At 36.5% G+C, this 20,157-nt stretch overlaps 1 protein-coding gene across 1 annotated transcript in view; it reads right to left on the bottom strand.

Annotated features, from left to right (window-relative positions):
• Window positions 1-20,157, bottom strand: part of FNTB (farnesyltransferase, CAAX box, beta) — an 81,979-nt gene that overhangs the window by 12,176 nt on the left and 49,646 nt on the right. Inside the window, exons 5-9 of the mRNA XM_001378056.4 lie at window positions 17,646-17,792; window positions 17,456-17,539; window positions 4,190-4,276; window positions 2,899-3,028; window positions 414-546 (exon numbers count right to left, since the gene is read on the bottom strand). Coding sequence (XP_001378093.1) covers window positions 414-546; window positions 2,899-3,028; window positions 4,190-4,276; window positions 17,456-17,539; window positions 17,646-17,792 — 581 coding nt within the window. The remainder of the gene's footprint in view (window positions 1-413; window positions 547-2,898; window positions 3,029-4,189; window positions 4,277-17,455; window positions 17,540-17,645; window positions 17,793-20,157) is intronic.

The following is a 20,157-nucleotide window of genomic DNA, read 5'->3' as shown; positions in this document are numbered from 1 at the left end:
AACTACAAGAACCAACAGAGTTTATTAACTAGAATGTTACAAATGGAATCAGGAAGACCAATTCTGAAATCCTGCTTTGTGATACTAACTAGTGATAAGAAATCACAGGCAAGTGATTTAACCTTTTTAAGTCTCAGTTTTCTCATATGTAAACAAGAGATGCTAATATCTACAATAACTACCTCACAGAGTTGTTGTGAGGTTCAAATGACAATTTGAGAACTTTATCTAGTAATATCCATTCTTACTATTCCTCAAGGCACAACTTCCTTAGGCTCAGTCACTATATCTAAGTAGGCATATAGCATGTCAAAGCACCTAAAAAGCACAATATGGACCTTTCAACTGATTATAAACCTTATTAATTTCTCTCGCATTGGCAACTTTGCAACTCACTTGCATCTTGTACTCACCTTGAGCATGCAGTGCTCGATGGAGCAGTGGCAGTAACCCTGCCTGCCAGAAAGAATAACAGCCATCCACCAACTTGTTGCATCGGCCCTGAAATCCACCTTCAAACCTCATCTGCCGGCTTGTCACCCATTGCTGAGAACAAAAAACAAAAAGGAGGGGGGTCGCAGGCTGTAGCTGAGACAAGATCCAGGGATAGGTGATTTCTATTGGCTATTTCTTAGAAAGAAGTAGTTTCTTAGAATCCTGACCGTAGAGATTTCCCCACCATCTCATCCTTCAAAGTGAGAGTGAAGCTTTTAAACTTCAAAAATAATTTAGAAGCCTTCACTTATCAATGAATGGCCTCAAGAGTCAGGAGTTTCTTTCTCTCCTAAGGCTGTGACCAACTCCTTTGAAGATTAACTAGGCTAAGCATCAAGCTAACATGTTAATTAACATGAAAATTTAGGTGTAAGGAAATAAAAGCTTGTGATTTGTCATTTTCCACTAACTAACCTGATCCTTTTATTTAAAAATATCCTGTTTCTTTCATCTTAGCTATCTCAAGTTTCTCCTACATTGAGTAAGTATCTCCACTCCCACCTGGAACCTAGGAAAACTGAAGATTGAATAGAAAACAAATTGCCCAAGATAGGTTCTCTTAGCAAGTCAGTAGCAGAAATGAATACAAAATGTATTAGTATAGACAATGAACTAATAGTTCTTTAAGTCTTGTCTCCACTGATCTCCAAAAAAAGAAGTCCATTAAGCTGAAACTAAAAAATAATTTATTCTGGAGCTCTTAACATCATTCATTCAACTGAGATCTAATTTCTAAGTTTACATATCTGCTAAGCTAAAGATAGGGTCTTGGCTTTTAGAGAGAATACAACCAGACAGCTGATCAAATGTCATTTTATCTTTTTTCTCCCCAATAATATTGCACAACTATATTACTATTCATTCCCAGAGCAGTCAAAGGGCCATGAAAAATAGGCTGCAGGATATTCTTCCCACAAGAAACCTTGGAGCTAGTCAGACACTAAATCAAGAAAGCAAAAGAATTCACTGGAGATCTAGAATTATGGAAAGGGGAGAAAATAAATCATTTAATGTCTAGCTCTCTATTAAAGTAGAGGTAAGAGAAAGACTATATAAGTACTCAAGGACTCCTCTAGTCTCAGACTTCAATCAACCCATGATCCTATGGTAGAATTAAAAACTGTAGCACAGGGTTAGACCATCTGCAATGTCAATACACTGAATCGTAGTGATATAAAATTTAATCTAAATGGAATAAATACTAATACTGGAGAAGTGGTGCCCATTTTATTTTAATTCAGATTCTTGTGTATCCCAGCAGGTTTTCTTTCTTTTTTTAAATTATTTTAGGCCCAGTCTAATTTTTTTTAGATTTTATTCTATTTTAATTGATAAAAACTTTCTTATGGTTAGGGTCCTAATTGCTCCAGAGATGCTTCTCTAAACATAGCACCATTATGGCTAACATCCACTACTATCATGCTTCTGATCCCTGAGATATATTTGTACCCCATGTCATTTGATCAGAATTATGAGTGTGATGATCCTCAAACCATTGCACAAGGTCATTTATTTGTGAATGTTCCTTTAAGGGAGCCTGAGGATGAATGCAATTCTTCTGCTGGTATCTCTGAAGGACTTCTACTCCCCATAAAATAAAAAAAGGAACTCATTCCCTTTTATGGCTCAAGAGTGTGTAGATATTTGTGCATCAAGCCTTAGCAGAGTACTTATACCATGCTCTGATGAATTTATAAACCTGAGTAGCTGATTATTTCAGGTTGAATACTGCCAGAGGCCCCAAGTCCAATAAATATCTCTTAAGAAAATAAAAGAGCCACATTTTGAATGCAGTTACCTGACATCTTAATTGTACTCATAATACTCACTGAAATGTAAGGTGCTGCATATGCATGGCATAACAATCTTGGTCTGTAAAAGAAAAATTCATGGTCTCCTCTGGCTACTTTTACTGACACATTTCATATTCTAAGGAAAAAAAAAACCAACTAGACTATGGCTACAGACTTGTAAGCATGAAGGAATTATATCATGGCTCACTGACAGATGTCTTCAGGGAGGATCCTGAATAGCCCAGCCAAATATTCTCCATGGAATTCATATAAACATACCCTTTATTCTATCCAGTACTATAAAATACTATAATATCATGCAAAACAGGAAAGAAAAAGAGTTGAGACTGAAGGCAAAGGTCTCTTTACCTTCACTCTCATCTCCAACAACTAGCCAATAGGTTAGCACCTTTTTCATTTGTTCCACCTGAAGGGTTAGCCCTTGCTCTGAAAATTTAGACTTACTAGAGATCCTTAGACTAGTAGTTTGTGAGTTTAAGACAAGAGTTTTGTTAGCTTTCATCATAGTCCATCATTACTCTGGAAGTGACTGAATAATAAGATTCAACATCAAGGCACTGAGCTGGAGATTGCCTATGAAGGTACTTACTAACAAACACTTCAGGTTTAAAGATTTCTCCTTCTTGAGGATGACTAGTGCTGCCAGTCCACAAAAAGTATAGCCACCATGGGCCTCCATGCCTGGCACACCACCAATTCCACCTTCCCAGTTCTGACACCTAAAAAGGGAATGAATAAAACATACAGGAGCAGTCAGGTACACTTAATTGATGACAACACTATGTGTAGGTTCACAAAATAAATTTCCTTTCTTCTAAGAATGGAATGAGGGGGATAGGGTTGTGGGAAGGGACTAGGTGGCTTAGTGGACTGAGAACCAGGCCTGGCGATAGGAGAATCTGGATTCACGTCAGGCCTCAGACACTTCCTAACTTTGTGACCCAGGCAAATCACTTAACTCCAAAAGCCTAGCCCTTACCCATCTTCTGCCTTAGAATCAATAAAGAAACTAAAGTGTTTTTTTAAATAAAACAAATAATGGGAACACACAGATTAAATATAATAGTTACAGTTTAGAAGTTAGCAATATTGATAATATTGGGGCAGTTAGGTGGCATAATGGATAGAGCCAGGCCTGGAATCAGAAGGGCCTGGGTTCAAATCTGGCCTCAGACACTTCCAGCTACCAAACTGCCCAGCCCTTACCACTTTTCTGCCTTAGACATAAGGGGAAAAGAAGAAAGAAGGGGAGGGATAGAGATGGGGGGGTGGAGGGGAGGTCAGAAAGAGGGAGGATGTCACGGGACTCTATAATCCCAGTAACTAGACAGTCTTCTCTTCTTCTTGGTCATTTTCCACCATTCCACTGCACTTAAAAACTTCCCTCACTGTCACCCCCTTTCCACCTCTTACTAAGAACTATAATCCAATTAACGCCACAACTGCCTCTTGAAAAAGGCATGTCAACTGAATGCCCTATTACATTCATTCTATATGACTTCCCAGGCCATAACACCACCACTTCTCTGACCACTACTTTCTTATGTGGGCCATCTTCCCCATTAGATTAGAAAACTTTCCACCAAAACTAATGAAAAAAATGTTCAAAACTATTACTTCTTCCGACACCCCAACATGGCTCTTGCTCTTTAGTCCATGTCTTGGCACTAACTATCCCCCATGCCTAGAATTCATCCCATCTTCATTTCCATTTCTTAGAATCCCCTTGATGCCTTCAAAATGCAGATCAAGCACATGAAACAAAACAGGCATAAACTTTCTCTATACTTGTCCAGGATTGCCTTAAGGTTGAATGTCAAGAATAAAAGTTTGTTTAATGAATTATGTGAAATCATAAAATGGCTTACGGCTTTTCTTACCTTGCTATCCATTCAGCAGTTCCTTCAAAAAGTTTAGGTGTGATGATGTTAGTTAGGGATGCAACTGAAGCAGCACAGTAAGCACTTCTGAGGAAGCCGAGAGAAAGAGACAGACTGTTAATGCTAGAGAAAAGCCCATGTAATGTTCACTGGGTTTCTGATTCTCTTTCTAGAAAGTGGCAATTATCTGCCAATCCTCAATCTGCCACACCACTTGGTTCTCAGAAGTCTGGCATTCTGTTCTCCTCACCTTAATCTTAGCAAATCTACATTTGGGGAAATAAAGGTTTTGAACCCATGCCACTTAGGAGTGAATTTACCCTTTCATTTGGTGATTTATAATGACTTGATACCAGGTCATCAACCTTATAATTCAAAATATATTTCTTAAGGGTAAACGATATTCAAGTACAGAAAGTTATTGTCCTAATTGAGCTTACATTCTACTGAGAGAATAATTTTGGTAATAGTTTTAGTCTATAACATGAAGAAATCATAATATTAACACCAGAAATATTTTTTACCAAATTTAGTTGAACCAGTTTGTAAATGTTCATTATTTTGTTTGTGTCATTCAAGGGAATTCAGTATGAGAATGACTGTACCCATTTAAAAAAAAAAAAAACTCTTATAGGGGACAGCTGGATAGCTCATTGGATTGAGAGCCAGGCCTAGAGATGGGAGGTTCTAGGTTCAAATCTGGCCTCAGACACTTCCCAGCTGTGTGACCCTGGGCAAGTCACTTAACCCCCATTGCCTAGCCCTTACTGCTCTTCTGCCTTGGAACCAATACACAGTATTGACTCCAAGACAGAAGGTAAGGGTTAAAAACAAACAAACAAACATGAAGGCACCAGAAAAAAGAATACAGAAATAGCCTTAGTTCCTCCCAGATAACATTAGATATTATCAATACTTTGAATTTTGCTTTCTATTACATACGATATATTCAATTACTGAATAATTGTTATTACACAAAGATGCAAATGATGAAATCCATTCAGTGGAATAAAACAGCTGTAAGGAAAGGGGGAAAGTATGAAGTGAGGTCTCAGAAACTTTTCAAGCAAGCTGGAATTTTATTTGGGATCCTTTTTTTGAGTTTCTGAAAGGACCAGTGGGATGCCACAGTTGTAACAGAACTCATATCATCCTTCAAAACCAAGGTCTTCAAAGAGAAAAACAAACTACCACAGACCAAGAGGAACTGGTCAGAAGATCGACTGTAAGGGTTGAGGCATTAGGCCAGAAGCTAGATGACTACAGGCTTTCAAATTTTAAAAGAAGCAAAAGTCTCTCCAAGAGAAACTGACGTGGGATAATTTTCAACACTTCAGTCTGGCCTAATTCCCTCCATGACCATACTTTATTCCATTTGCTCCAGTGTCATAGTACACTTCCATAGTCAATCTCTAATTTCCGATACAATCTTTTAGTCATCAGCTCTATAACCTTGTTTTGGTGAAAATAATTCCTCTAATCACACCCACAATTCCTATTTATATAGAAGTCCAAAGAAGGGAAAAGGGAAGTAAAATGAAAGGCTTTCATTTTATTTGATAGGGGCATACTATTTAGTATTTAGCAAGTAAGTTTTGCAGACAGTTTAAGTATATATTTCATTTATACACAAATATACATACATATACACACATTCTAACACTTGTCCTGCTCATAATTATCAATCATAGAAATGAATACTATACCATCAATACAATACATCAGCACAGAAGTAAATTGAAGAAGCAGAGTAACAGTACCATGGGTCATATGATTATTAACAATATACATACAATCTGTTTATTTAAAGTCCAGACAAAAGCAAACAAATATGATAATACGTAAGGAAAAGTGCCTTGTGAATTATTAAATGCCTTATAAATTATTTATTTTTATCCCAATTCATGTCATCAGTTGCCAATCTAATATGCACAGCTATTAAATAGATGTCAATGGCGCCTGAGCATGGTGCAGAATTCCCAAGAATATAGTCAGCTTCTAGTCTATTCCATTCATACTTTTTCAAAGTAAACTAATTTCTAGATACTTTTCCTCTAATCTCTTTAATTTCAATTCTCTTTATATTAATCTTATTATCTCCATCTGATACACAAAAGGATAATTCTGCAGGATTGTTATCTCATGAACAAAGAGGAAAAGTCACTTAGACATAACTTTTTAGCTTTGAGAAAAATTTCTATAAAGGAATCTACAATGCCCTACTGCAGTACAGAGGTGAATTTGCTTCCTGCTGGCATAGGCTTTGAAACCCCAAACTCTGGTAGATATTAGAAAAACTTTGATAATAGTTGCGATGACAGAATGTCTGTTTTGGGAGCACTAGCCTATGGAAAGTTAGTCAACTCACTAGATAAATAGGTAAATGTTAGCCAAAGTAACCCATGAAACAACAAAAGATACAGATGACCCTAACTGGTAGTGGTTATAGCAGAAAAGGAAAAAGAAAATTCAAAGAATTCTCTAGTTTTAGAACCAGTTATAAATGTTAACTTCCTATTGGTACTTTAAATGTAAGATCCTTGACTAGTGACTAACAAAGAGAGCATGCAACTGGACTTTTATATTTTTGCCAGAAGCAAAATCAAGACAAGAGGAAAATGTAACTAAATGGTAAGGTGGGCACAGTGGATAGAGAGCCAGGCTTGGAGTCAGGAAGGTTTGGGTTTAAATTTGGCTTCAGACCACTTCCTAGCTGTGTGATCCTGGGCAAGTCACTTAACACCAATTACCTAGCCCTTACTGCTCTTCTGACTTAGAATCAAAACATTATGAGTTTCCTGAAGTCACTGATAAGTTACAAGTGTTATTAATTCTAATCTGGAAGGTAAGGGTTTAAAAAAAGAAGAAGAAAAGAATATAGTTGTAAAATCATACAATGATTTTAAATATGTATTGAGAATAAGACTAAAACCATGAGGTAGAATATGAGCATTTATCACCTCACAAAATAATAAGAAGTGGTCAAGGAAGAAATATGTTAATTGAAAGCTTGGAAAGAAGCATAACCCAGATCATCCTGAGAAGATTTAAGGACAAAACGGAAGAGAGGATAACAAGGATACAAAATGGAAAAGATCTGCTAAGGAGTAAATCAAGTATGTTCACTGTCACAACTATTATTTGATATAATTCTAAAAAGGACAGCTGGAGCAATGAGATTTTAAAAAATTGGATATAATCAAAGAGAAAACAAAATTGTTACTATGTGCAAATGACATATGCTTTATTTAGAAAATCTTAAAAAGTAAACCTAAAATTGACTGAAATAATAACCCCAGTAAAATGGCAGAATACAAAACAAATTCACAAAAATCATCAGGCTTTCTGCATATTATCAACCAAACCCAGGAGGGAGGATATAGGAGGAAAAAAATCCATTTAAAAAAACTATTAAATATATGATGTCCTCCTCCCAAGATATATTTAGGATTGATATTAATGCAACTAAAAAACAGTTTCTACAAAAACAAAGGAGAAATCAGACAGTAGAGAAATATTAATTTTTCATGATTAGGTCATACTAATATAATAATAATGAGAATCCTATCTAAATTAATTTACATATTTAATGCCATTCTATCAAATTACTATGGGGTTATGACTAAAAAGATCTAGACAAAATAATTTTAAAAAATCATCTGGGAAAAAATATGCAAAGAGTAGTTCAGAGCAATAAGAGCTGGTACATCAGAATGTGTGTGTGTGTGTGTGTGTGTGTGTGTGTGTGTGTGTGTGTGTTCACAATGTCTCTGATTGAATAATAAGTGGAGTTCAAGAAGAGAATATATAGGTATCCCTTCAACATTGCAGAGGTTAGAGGCATAGTACCTCTGGGATCTGGAAAATCAACATAAAATTATTTGGTCTTCCCCTCATACCAGAGAAAAAAATTTTTCTTTCTTTCTTTGTCTTTTATAGGGTACATTGTTGTAAAATTTGGTGTATTTGGTCAAAGGCTATATGTTCACATTTCTAGGCTTTGTGTGTCATCTACTGGCATTTGCATTCTTTTAACAAATTAACTTTTAATTATTTTAACTTTAAAAAAGAAATTTTGCATATTTATGGCATTAAAAGATGAACTATTTTGAAGATTAAATTTAATTCTCCCCTGATTATAACAATGAAATTAATTAACTCTCCCCAGATTGTGAAGATTAAATTGTAACCCCTGCCCATTTTTTTAGATTTAATCACCAAAAGTGTAAACACCCTATTTAAGAGTAGTGGAGAGATATGCCCATTTTTTAAGATTTAATCACTAAAGTTATAAATATCCCATTTCACAATTAAGTGGGAGGCCTGTGACCCATGTGTGAAATAGTGGGTGACTATAGTCAAAATCAACTGACTGCCCCTGGGCAGTCCTAAAAGCAAAAGCATCAACTGTGATTGGTAGACATAAAAATTAGGGGAAGTGATGCAAAAGAAAGTGCCTTTAAAAGGGAGTGACAACTGCCTGAGTGCAGTTCAACTCGGAACTCTCACTTGAAGTGGAACCTCCTATGAGAGAGAGTTCTATTGGGAGCTCTACTGGGAGTTTGATTTGGAGTGGAGGCTGATAAAGAATCTACTGACAGGACTGACAGATGGTGAGTGAAAAGCTGACTCTCAACTGCTGTTTTTTTCTTAAGAGACCGGCCTGAGGAAAGACCTATCCTCTTGAGAGATTTCTCCGGGTCCTCAGCTTTGCCGAGGCCGGCTGTAACTAACTCTCCCTGGCCAGGGGGTCCGAGAGTAAATTACTTAGTGCTTGCGCTAGATATCTTACCCTATCCTCTCTCTGATTTCCTTTTTCATTCTTCTCTATATTTTGTAAATAAATTGTAAAATAAATCTCTTTGGAATTAATTAACTTCCTGGTGACCATTCTTAAATAATCAAGTCCTTTAAAAAATTAACCCCTTTTCCCTCTTACACTATGTTGATATTAAACAATACTATGCATATATTTCATGCATTTCTGAGTTCCTAAATTTTTTCTGTTTCATATGCCAACCATCATGGGTTGTCTATAGCTTCTATAAAACTCCTCCAAAATTCCCATTCAACTTCTTAAGCCAATACACAATATATCAAAACCATAATGGGGAAAGTCGTAAGGTGGAAGGGACACTTGAACTAGATAAAATTTGGGACCCTGTTCATGCTTCCAATTACTCCGTTTCTTCCTGAAACAAAGATCTACTTTTTGTTTAGCAATGATATTCTTCCTAAACCACAAACTGGAAAAAAAATTTGTAACAAATTTCTCAGAGAAAGTTCTCATTTCTCAAATACACAAAGAACTAAGTCAAATTTGTAAAAATACAAGCTATTGCCCAATTAACAAATTATCAAAGGATATAAACAAGCAGTTTTCAGATGAAGAAATCAAAGCTATCAATAATCATACAAAAAAAGTTCCAAATCACTCTTTTTTAAAAGTAGGTTGGTATTATAATACATAGCACATGGTTCTAGCAGTTTTAGCCTGAAGGGTAAGGAGAGAATGCTTGTGACCTATCCCAAACTTAGTTTTAAAAGGAGCCTCAGTCTCAGGTAAAAGGCTTTGTTTTCATCTGCCCTTTCACCCAGAGGAATTGACTGGATTAAGGCTGTGCATAGAACCTCACTCAAACATCTAGTCAAAAGAAAGGAAAGAAAATTTACAACAAAATAAGATCCTAGGCAGTAGAGCCATCTACTGACAAAAGGCAAAATTACAGGCAATTTAATGATTGACTTTAGGAATATGTGGTTAGATCCAGTACACAACTTACTTAACAATTGGCTTTTCAGCACCATGACCAAATTTGTAAATGTAGTATTCCTTGTCTCTTTGAAATGGCTCATCCCAGAGAACTTATGGCAATGGTTAAGCGCCGCACTACTCCTGGTTAGGATTTTAATTGTTGGAGCTGTAATATTGTATCTATTTTTAAGAGAGACCTGGAAAATACCATACATAAGCTAGAGAATCAAATAGGAGAATTATGTCAGTCTCCCCTTGGAAAACATATTTTCCAGCCAAACCGACCAATTGTTCCTTCTATCATTCAGCAATATGTGGAACAAAATACTCGGCTTTAGTTTATAGAGAAAAATTTGGGGGAGCTCGTAGCTTTTATGAAAAGCATTAAAAGGGACTCAATAACATCCCAGAAAAAGAGTGATTTATCTCTCCACACTTCATCATTATCAGATTCTCTCACCCTGCTCCATACAATTTGACTCCTAGTTCTCAATACCCAACAGCCTCCTCCCCTTACTACCCAACCCATGCCTCCCCCTGCCCATGCCTCCTACCCCGCCCCCTCAGCCATAGCCCTGCCCTTGCCCCACCCCTCAGCTGTAGCCCCTCCCCACAATCACACCTCCTGCCCCACCCCCTCTCCCATGGCCACCCCCCACCTACTATCCCACCCCCTTGGCCCTAGCCCCAACCCCCTCCTATGATGCCTCTAGCCCCAACCCTATTGCCCTGACTACCCCAGCCACCCATGCTGTCTGCCCTGCCCACACTTACCTTAACCCCCCCAACTCCTAACCAGCCCACCCCTTCCCTAGACAATGCTGCTTCCCAACCTGCCCAATTCATTTCTCCTAATTCTCCTACCTCTCATCTTTCTGGCACTCCAGGCTCACAGTCCCTCCCCTCAGCTTGCCCTCCCCTTCCCCTTCTCTTACCTACCCCATTGAAAATGAAGCAAGAAGCCTAGAGACATAAACACCAGATAATTCAAATAGAAGTTTATTTCCATTAAAGGAAGTACCCACTTTTAATAAAAATGGGGACTTGATATCTATAAAACACCATACACCTTTCAGCCCTGAAGATTTAAAAAAATTCAAGAAAGACCTTCCCTCATTTGAGGAAGAACCAATATTAATTATTAAAAAATTGGAGAACATATTCAAAACTTCTGACCCCACTTGGATAGATGTTGAAAATTTATTAGAAAAATTTCTGACAGAGAGAAAAATAAAGTAATCTCTCAGGCTAATCAGAAGTGAGGTAGGGGAGCAAATTATTGGCCAACTGAAGATCCACACTGGAACCCCATTGTTGAACTAGATTACACAAAACTAAATCAGGTCAGAGAAGCATTATTGACAGCCATGAGAGCTTGCTCTGATAGTTCTGATTCATGGTCAAAATTTGAAAGAATCCAACAAGAAATTGATGAGACTCCCTCTCAGTTTATGGACAGACTTATTGAAGTAGGAAATATATATATGGACCTTGATTTGTCCAGAGAAAGGGATATTAGACAAATACATAGACAATTCGTTGAGAATTGTTGTTCAGTGGTAAAAGAATACTTTAAAACTAGCTGTCCTAATTGGGACTCTATGGACTTCAAAGAATTGAGGAAAGTAGCAGTCTATGTTTATAAGGACCATGCAAAAAGACATGAGGAAAACAATAAGTCAGTGGAAGACTTAAAGAAAGAAATTGAAAGGTTACAAGAACAACTGAAAAGTAAGGGAGAGACCAGAGCCCCTTTGTAGGAATCCTCAGATAAATCATTAACATGCCTTTATTGTGGAGAGACCATGTAATGATGGTCTGTAGGAGCTGGCTATGGGAAAAAAGCTATAATAACAACTTTAGAAATAATAACTATAGGAATCGGAATGCCAATCAAAATAATGACAGTGCTCAAAATGAGGCAAATTATAATGCACAACAAAATGCCCAACAACAATATATAAAAAATGGAGCTCATCCATCCTGTACTTAGGGTGAAAATCCCCAACAGCATGGGGGATCCCAGAAAATTGCCAACACAAGTTGATTCAGATAGGGGAAGTCATTTTACTGATTCTGTTATAACTCAGATATATTCTTGCTTGGGGATAACTCCCGAATTCCATGTACCATGTACCATCATCCCCAGAGCTCAGGCCAAGCTGAAAGAATGCCCAGAGAACTTAAAACTATGATTGGCAAATTATGCACTGAGACCCATTTAAAATTCTCCCTCTGACTCTATTTTATCTTAGAAGCAGGACTAGGGGAGACCTACACATCTCACCATTCAAGATGCTTTTTGGACATCCACCTATACAGCCTAAGCCTTTCTGCCCTGCATATACATCACTATTAGGGGGAGATACTTCTATTGTTTCCTATATACAGGAATTACAGCACAAACTGTGTGAATTCCACGAATCTGGAGCTGCAGTATAAGCAGGACCAGTAGACTTTTCACTTCATGACCTGAATCCAGAAGACAAGGTGTATATAAAGAGCTTCCAGCCTTCTGGAGCATCTCAGCCTTCCTGGGAACGGTCATTCCAAATATTGTTAAGTACTCCAATATCCATAAAAATTGGAGAGAAGGACTCTTGGATTCATTGTTCACATGTAAAGAGAACATTTTCTATTAAAACTGATTGACTGTATCCTATCACATGCATTGGAGATAATAATCCATTGACAAGTGGATGCTGTTTTGGGGAACACATTGAATTCCTGAATTTTTTTTTCTTTACTTTTTATTATTGCTCTTCTTTTATTTTAATTAGAATATTTGATTTTTTCCCCTTTTCTCATTTCTTATACTTGAGGTACATACAATCAATATTTTTTATTTTGCAGTAATATAAGTTAAAATATATATACTTGTTATAATATTAATGCATACCCCAAAGCTTTAAGACTATGGAAACCTGCCATTATTGATAAATGTTATGTTATGGGACTGTGATTAATGATTATGTCTAATTTCAGGAGAAGGGAACAAAAGAGCCACTATACAGTGCCAAGGAGCACAAGGTCAACAAGGACCAAACCAGTCCATGTGGGACTGATGAATTTCTAAGCCAATACAAGAGGACTTGAACCTAGTGTGAGATTTGAGGTTGCGGCGCTTGACATACGTTAAGATGCAGGACTCCCTTATATCCATACTCTTTGTGAAATACTCACAGACAAGTACCAAAGTTTGGCTATCATCCTGGTTCCCCCATCCCTGAGAATGAAGATAAAATCAGACCAGGGAATGACACTTCCCTACAACACACAAAAATCTGGTCCTTTTTTCTCTCTTATAGTATGGCAACTTCCTGTAGTCTTGGCTACAAATGAGTAAGTGAAATATTACTGCATTCTGTCCTACAGACTTGTGGGATAGAAATTACTTTAATTGAATCCTAATACAAGGGCCTGTTACAATTTATTAAACCCTAATACAAGGGCCTATTATGAATTTATTCTTGCTTACTCAAAATTTTATATACATAGATTTTTGATATTTTGATTCTGATTTTGAATTTTTTTCTCCTTTAATTTTTCTTCCATTTTTTCTTTTATGTTTTTGTTTTTCTTTTGATAATTGTCTCACATACCCCATAACTCAACCTTGCATCCTGAGCTGAACTGAGTGTTTCTCAACACCCTCTTCAGGGGGGATTATATTTTCATAAAATCCAAGATTTAAAATTTTTGTTCTAGAAAGATCTTCAAGGAAAGAAACTTGCTAACTCCTAAAATCCAGAGAATGAACTATTTGCAGAAAGATGCCTGAAAAACCTACACTACATCAAGAAGATCCATAATGAACTTTGGAGTGCAATTGATTAAACTGGAGGTTGATTGAACATTTATTTTTAATGTACACTCGTATGCCCCCCATTGGTTTTTGTAAATGCGTCCAGCAAAACATTGGTTGGTTTTGCTGTCTCTCTTTCCTATTTCCCTCTTTTCTCTAACTATTGTAGTTTCCTCTTAGAAGGTGAAATTGTGTATGCACTTGTAGTTAGAAGATTTTAGAGGTAACAAGTTGATTATGTTTAATGATTAATTGGGGAGACTAGTCCCCCAATCATTATCAAGGGGGATTGTGAATTTTAATTTTACTCTACCCTGTTTAGTCTTTAGAATTCTAGCAATCAAGAATGTATACACCCCCACTTAAGGATTAAGTGTGGAGGAGGAAGGTCTATGACCCGTGTGTGCTAGCAAGTGTCAAATCAGAAACAACTGACTGACTCCCTGGGCCATCCTAAGCCAAGTTTAAACCACCATTGGTATATGTGAGACGTAGGAAGTTATATAAAGAACTGCCTTTATATTTCACATCACTTCCTGTGAGAGGGACCCTTTGTGGAACTTGACCCTGGAGGAGCTCAGTGTAAGACCTCAGACTGCTTTCCTTTAGCCGGTCATGTGGTGAGTTATAAGGCTGACTTCCCTTTTCCTTGACTTTGTGGAGAGGCCCCTTGGCTGAGGCCTCTTAACTCCTGCCTGACCTAGATCAGGCCAGAGAAGATCAATTCCCTTTCCTTCTCTCTCATTCTTAATTTCTTCCTTCTATTGTAAATAAACCATCATAAAATTCCATTCTGACTTGAGTATTTCATTGGGATTTTGAATTTAAATCCTTGGCAACCAACTAAAAATATATTCAGTCTCAACCCTAAATTTACCCCTTACAGTCATGAACTGATCCAACCATTCTGGGGGGGCAATTTGGAACTATGCTCAAAGGACTATAAAACAATGCATACCCTTTGATCCAGTAATACTACTACTAGTTTTCTATATCCCAAAGAGATTTAAAAAGGGGGGGGGGGGTAGTACCTATTTGTATAAAAATATTTATTGCAGTCTTTTGTGGTAGCAAAGAGTGATTAATTAATGGGATGCCCATCAATTGGGCAAATGGATGAACAAGTGGTGATATATTTGATGATGATGGAATACTATTATGCTATAAGAAATAATGAACAGGATGATTTCTGAAAAAGCTAGAAAGACCTACATGAACAAATGAAGAATTAAATAAGCAGAAGCAGAAGACCATTATACACAGTAACAGCGATATTGTGGGATGATTGACTGTGAAAGACATTCTCAGCAATACAATGATCTGTGACATTTCTGAAGTACTTAAGACAAAGAATGCTATCTACCTCTAAATAAAGAATGGTTGGAGTCAGAATACAGATTAAAGCATAATAATTTTCATTTTATTTTATTTGGATTTTTATTTGAAGGGTTTTTTTTTATGTTTATACTCTTAAAATAACCAATATAGAAATATGTATTGCATGACAATACATGTAAAACTCAGATCAAATTGCTTACCAACTCCAGGAAGGGGGAGAGAAGGGAAGGTGTGAGACAATTTGGATCATATAATTTCAGAAAATTAATATGGAAAATTGTTATTACATATAATTTGTAAAATAAAACTATCTTTACAAAGAAAAATCCAACTATATTCTTCCCAAATTACTATCTAGCTGGGAACCATGGAATATTACAGTTTCTGAATAATTAAACTTGCAGGTCAAAGAACATAGAAAGACTTCAAATGGAGAGATTCATTATTAATAAAGAATTGTAACACAATGACCAATCACAATTCCAGAGGACTCATGATGAAATAAACTTTACCTATCTCCTCATAGAGAAGCATTGAACTCTGAATATAAATTGAGATATATTTTTTGGGATATAGGCAATGTAGGAATAAGAACTGCACACCAAAAGCCAAGGTCAAGGATATCAGAAAGATTTAGAAGTGGAAAAGGATATAGCTGGTCACATACCAGGGATGAAAGGTAATAGATGGACTGTCTCTTGCCTCCATTTGTTCCCATATAATGTCAAACAATTTAGAAAGCCTCCAGAATGCTAAGGGGGATCTGTGAATGTTTATGGGAGGACAAAGACAAGAATTAAAGGAAGGGCATGTATAAAAGTTGCATAGACTAGGAAATATAGAAAGCAAGCTATATTCAGGATAAATAGGAAATAATGAACAGGAGGAAAGGTATTAGGGGTTGGGAAAGCCTTCTTGTAGAAGGTGGGATTGTAGTTGGGGCCTAAAATAAGCCAGGGAACTCAGTAGTCTGAGTAAAGGGAGCATGCCAGGCACAGGGGACAGCCAAAGAGAATAACTAGAGCCAAGAGATGGGTCTTGTCTTGTTTGGGGAATGGCCAGAAGGCCAATTTCACTGTAGTGATGATTGGGGAGTAAGGTATAAGACTGGAAGATTAGGACAGAGCTAAGTTATAAAGGACTTTGAATACTAAATAGAGCACTTAAGGGAAGAGTCCACTAATAACCCAGTTTTAGTAAATAAAGCTCTAGGTAGTAGTCTTAGCCAGAATATTTAGTTCCCCGAGATAAGTTTTTAGGACAGTTTCAATAGCTTTTAAGGACATGAACTATGTAAAGAGTATGGTTCTGGTAACAGATTGTCTCTGTTGCCCAAGAACCAATCTAACAAAATACGATGCTGGTAATATATGTTTAACTGAGAACCAGACGGGCTAAAGTGATTAAATTGAATATTGCTAGGAACATGGAGAAACAGGTCTAATATTACATTGCTAAAGCAGTTGTGATTTTTTTTTTTAGAAAATAAAATGGAAACAAACATTAACAGCTATATTATGTTCATGCTCATTAATTTACATATTTTAAATAAATTATAAACAATTGAATTTGGGGTTTTACACATAATTTTTTAAAATGTATTTTAGTTAAATTTTTTTGGTGGTGGTATGTAATTAGAAAAAAGTAAAAAAAGGAAATTAGCTAGTCCAGACCACCATGGTAAGAGATCTTGGAACCTCCTACTACAACATTTAATTTCAAGCTTTATGGTTCTTTCTGCTCTTTTTTCCATAAAGCTATCGTCATTGTGCAGTTTTCTAGCATTGCTTACTTCATTCTGTATCTGTGCACACAAGTCTTCCCACACTTCTCTGAATTTACTTCTTATTCTGCAGTCATTCCATTATATTCATACAATGTAGCATAATTATTTTAGCCAATCTATAGGTATCTATTTGATTGCTACCACAAAAATCTTTGCCCTCCTTGGGCAAATGTGTTACAGTAAGCACTCTGGTAGAAGAGTATTAATATTTTATGGTCACTTTTTAGAAGCATAATTCCAAATTGCTTTCAAGAATATTTGGACCAGTTCACAACTGTATCAACGATGTGTGCCTATCTTTCTGCGCCCCTTCAACACTGACTAGTCTCAGCTTTTTACATCTTTGCTGTTTGCTCATCTCCTTGATTTTTTACTATCACTCTTCTCACATTACACCACTGAGAGATCTTTTTTCTTTCTATCTCACAATTTTCTTTTCTCTTTATCTGGATGACGAACCCCAATTAGAAGGCTTTAGAAGACTCTAAATAACAACTTCCTTAAATGTACACAAGATTTCAAAGCTATGAAAAAGCCTCGTTAATTCCATTCTTTTGGGGGCCCAACACATCACCAACTCACCTGACATCCACCTCACCTCCAATGTGCATGATAAAAGAACCATCAGGTTGCTTCAAGGAGTAGAGGTATTCTAGGAGTTTCTCTCTATGACACAAAAAAAGAAAGAACAATTTAGTGAACCAATATAATGGTATTAGCAGCTGCAAACCTATTGTTTTGGGACTCATGACTCTGCTAAGCCAAATTATACCTGTTGATTACATCAAAGGCCTCTTCAGTGCCAATGATACACAATGCATTGACTGCTGCATATGTAGGTGCAAGATGTGGGTGCTGACCAGGTCCCCCTCCAAAGCCACCTGTTGGGCTTTGACATCGCTCCAGAAACTGACATACACTATAAATGACAAAAGGGAAGAGCAAGTCAGAATGTGTACAAATAAAGACAATGAACCAAGAGAAGCAGTTCTTACCCTCTTGTTTATTTGCTTTCAAAGAGGAATAAATGAGTTTGTGCTTTATTTTTTCTTAACCCATTGTAAGAATCTTTTCAGCAAACTAGATCCATGGTTCTACTGTAAGATTCTGCCAGCAAGAACATGCTAGCCAACACTTAAAATTTACCCCACAAAAGGAAGGAGTACAAAATAAGGGCAGAGAATAGAAAACTTTTCCCTTAGAACTAGAGACTTTGAATTCATTCAATAGTATCAACTTTGGGGGGAAGGGGGCCTTGTTTACCCACTTATCTTTTTTTATCTTTTTTCTTGGGTTATATACTTCTTTATCTGAACCAAAGTGACCTACCTAGAAAAGGAGTATGATAGAATTGTTGAATTTGAAGAGATTTTATCTTGTCTGATCATTGCCCAAAGTTTGAATCTCAATGACTATTCCTGATAAGTAGTCATCTAGCCTCCACTTGAAGATCTCTACATAAAGGCCATCCCATTTCTTAATCATTCTAACCTTTAAGGAGTTTTTCCATATGATGAATTAATGTTTTTCTGCTTTATACTGCCTGGGCCTGGTCTTAGTTCTACCCTCAGGAGCTAAGCAAATCAGATCCTTCTTCTATATAACACTTTAAATATTTGGAAGACATCTATTAAGCATCCCCTAAGTTCCCTCTTTTCCAAGCTAAACATTACCAGTTTAAATCTCAGAGACTTCAAAGATCATTTATACTTCTATATAAAGTTGAACCCAATACTCAGGATGTGATCTAAGCAAATCTACTAATTCCCTGGATTTTGACTCAACATAGACTGAAATTATATTAGCTTTTCTAGATGCTATACTACACTGTTGACTAAATGTGTGGTTCACTAAAACTCCAAGTTATTTTTTAAAATGTTTATGTTAATTTAAAATTTCGACCATCACTATTTTATTCTGGCATTTTAAAATTCCCTACTCATCTCCCATCCCTACTGTATAAATGGAGGTTTTGAACCTTTGGACGTCATCCCCCAGAAGTCCCTTAGTATTTCCCAAAATTCCCTTTTCCTGAGTTCCTGCACTTTGCATGATTGTATTTAAGTGGCTGTAACTCCTCCCTCTTCCTCTCTTGGATCTGTGACCAGGCTGAAGTCAGGCAGTTCTTTTGTTTTAATTATTATTAATAAAACTTTATAAAATATAACATTTATTTATTATTAATTTAAAAACCAACACTACCCCATTAAAAACTGAAAGAAAGAATGAGGAAGAAAAAAAAATCCTTGTAGCATGAGCATAATCAAATAAAGCCAATCCACACAGTGGCTGTATCCAAAAATATATGTGTCAGCATCTTGGGTCCATCTTCTCTCTCATGTTTTATCCTAGGTCCTAGAAAGCCATAGTTCATCACTACACTAATCAGTTTTTAAAGTTTTTCCAAGTTAATTTTCTTTACAATGCTGCTATCCTTGTATAAATGGTTCTCTTGTTCTGCTCACTTCACTTTGTGTCATTTCATATTACCCAGGATTCTCTGAAATAATTTCTTAGTTCATTTCTTATGGCACATAATATCTCCTTACATTCACATGCCACAATTTGTTTGGCCAATCCCCTAATTATCTAAGACAATCTAAGGTGTCCCCTTTAGACGTTAGGTTTTTTTCCCTGACTTTTACTAATTACCATCAAGATCAGGATGAGTTTTCTCTGCTTGTGGCTAATAACTGCCTGGTTAACTATATAACTAACAACTTCTTCTAACTCATCCTTACTTGTTTTGCTTTGAGTCTGAAGTTCTACACCAAATTTTGTGTTTGTGTGCATGTACGAGTGTATATGTTTATTTTCAACCCTCTTTTGTCCATTTCAGGTAAAAAATGAAATTCATCTAATGCTAATTCTTTCCTCAATATTTGTAGAACTCTTTATGCACCCCAATTATGAGAAATAGCAAAATCTTCCCTTCTTTCTCCTGTCTACTCCAGTGTATCCCTCTTTTTGTGTTCTCACTTTTCCCCTTTTTTGTGAACCCTCAGAACAGAACTGACTCCCAAGACTTATGTTTCTCTTATTTAACTTCCTCAGTGCCCTTTGAAGCCATTATAGTTCTGGGGGGAAAAAAAGCAACAATAAACCTTGCTTCTCCTTCCCACCCTCCCGTAAAAATGTTAGCTCTACACAATCATACAGCTCCTTCCCAATGTTCAGGTACATTTACCAAAAGGAAAAAATTTTTAAAGATTTCTCATGACCTTTGTGTTCACATTTCAAAATTCTTACTCAGCTCTGGTTTTTGCATCAGAAAAGCCTCAAAG

The sequence above is a fragment of the Monodelphis domestica genome, chromosome 1, assembly GCF_027887165.1.
Source record: "Monodelphis domestica isolate mMonDom1 chromosome 1, mMonDom1.pri, whole genome shotgun sequence".
In the NCBI taxonomy this organism is placed as follows: Eukaryota; Metazoa; Chordata; class Mammalia; order Didelphimorphia; family Didelphidae; genus Monodelphis; species Monodelphis domestica.
This window is presented reverse-complemented; position numbering and strand designations above follow the sequence as displayed.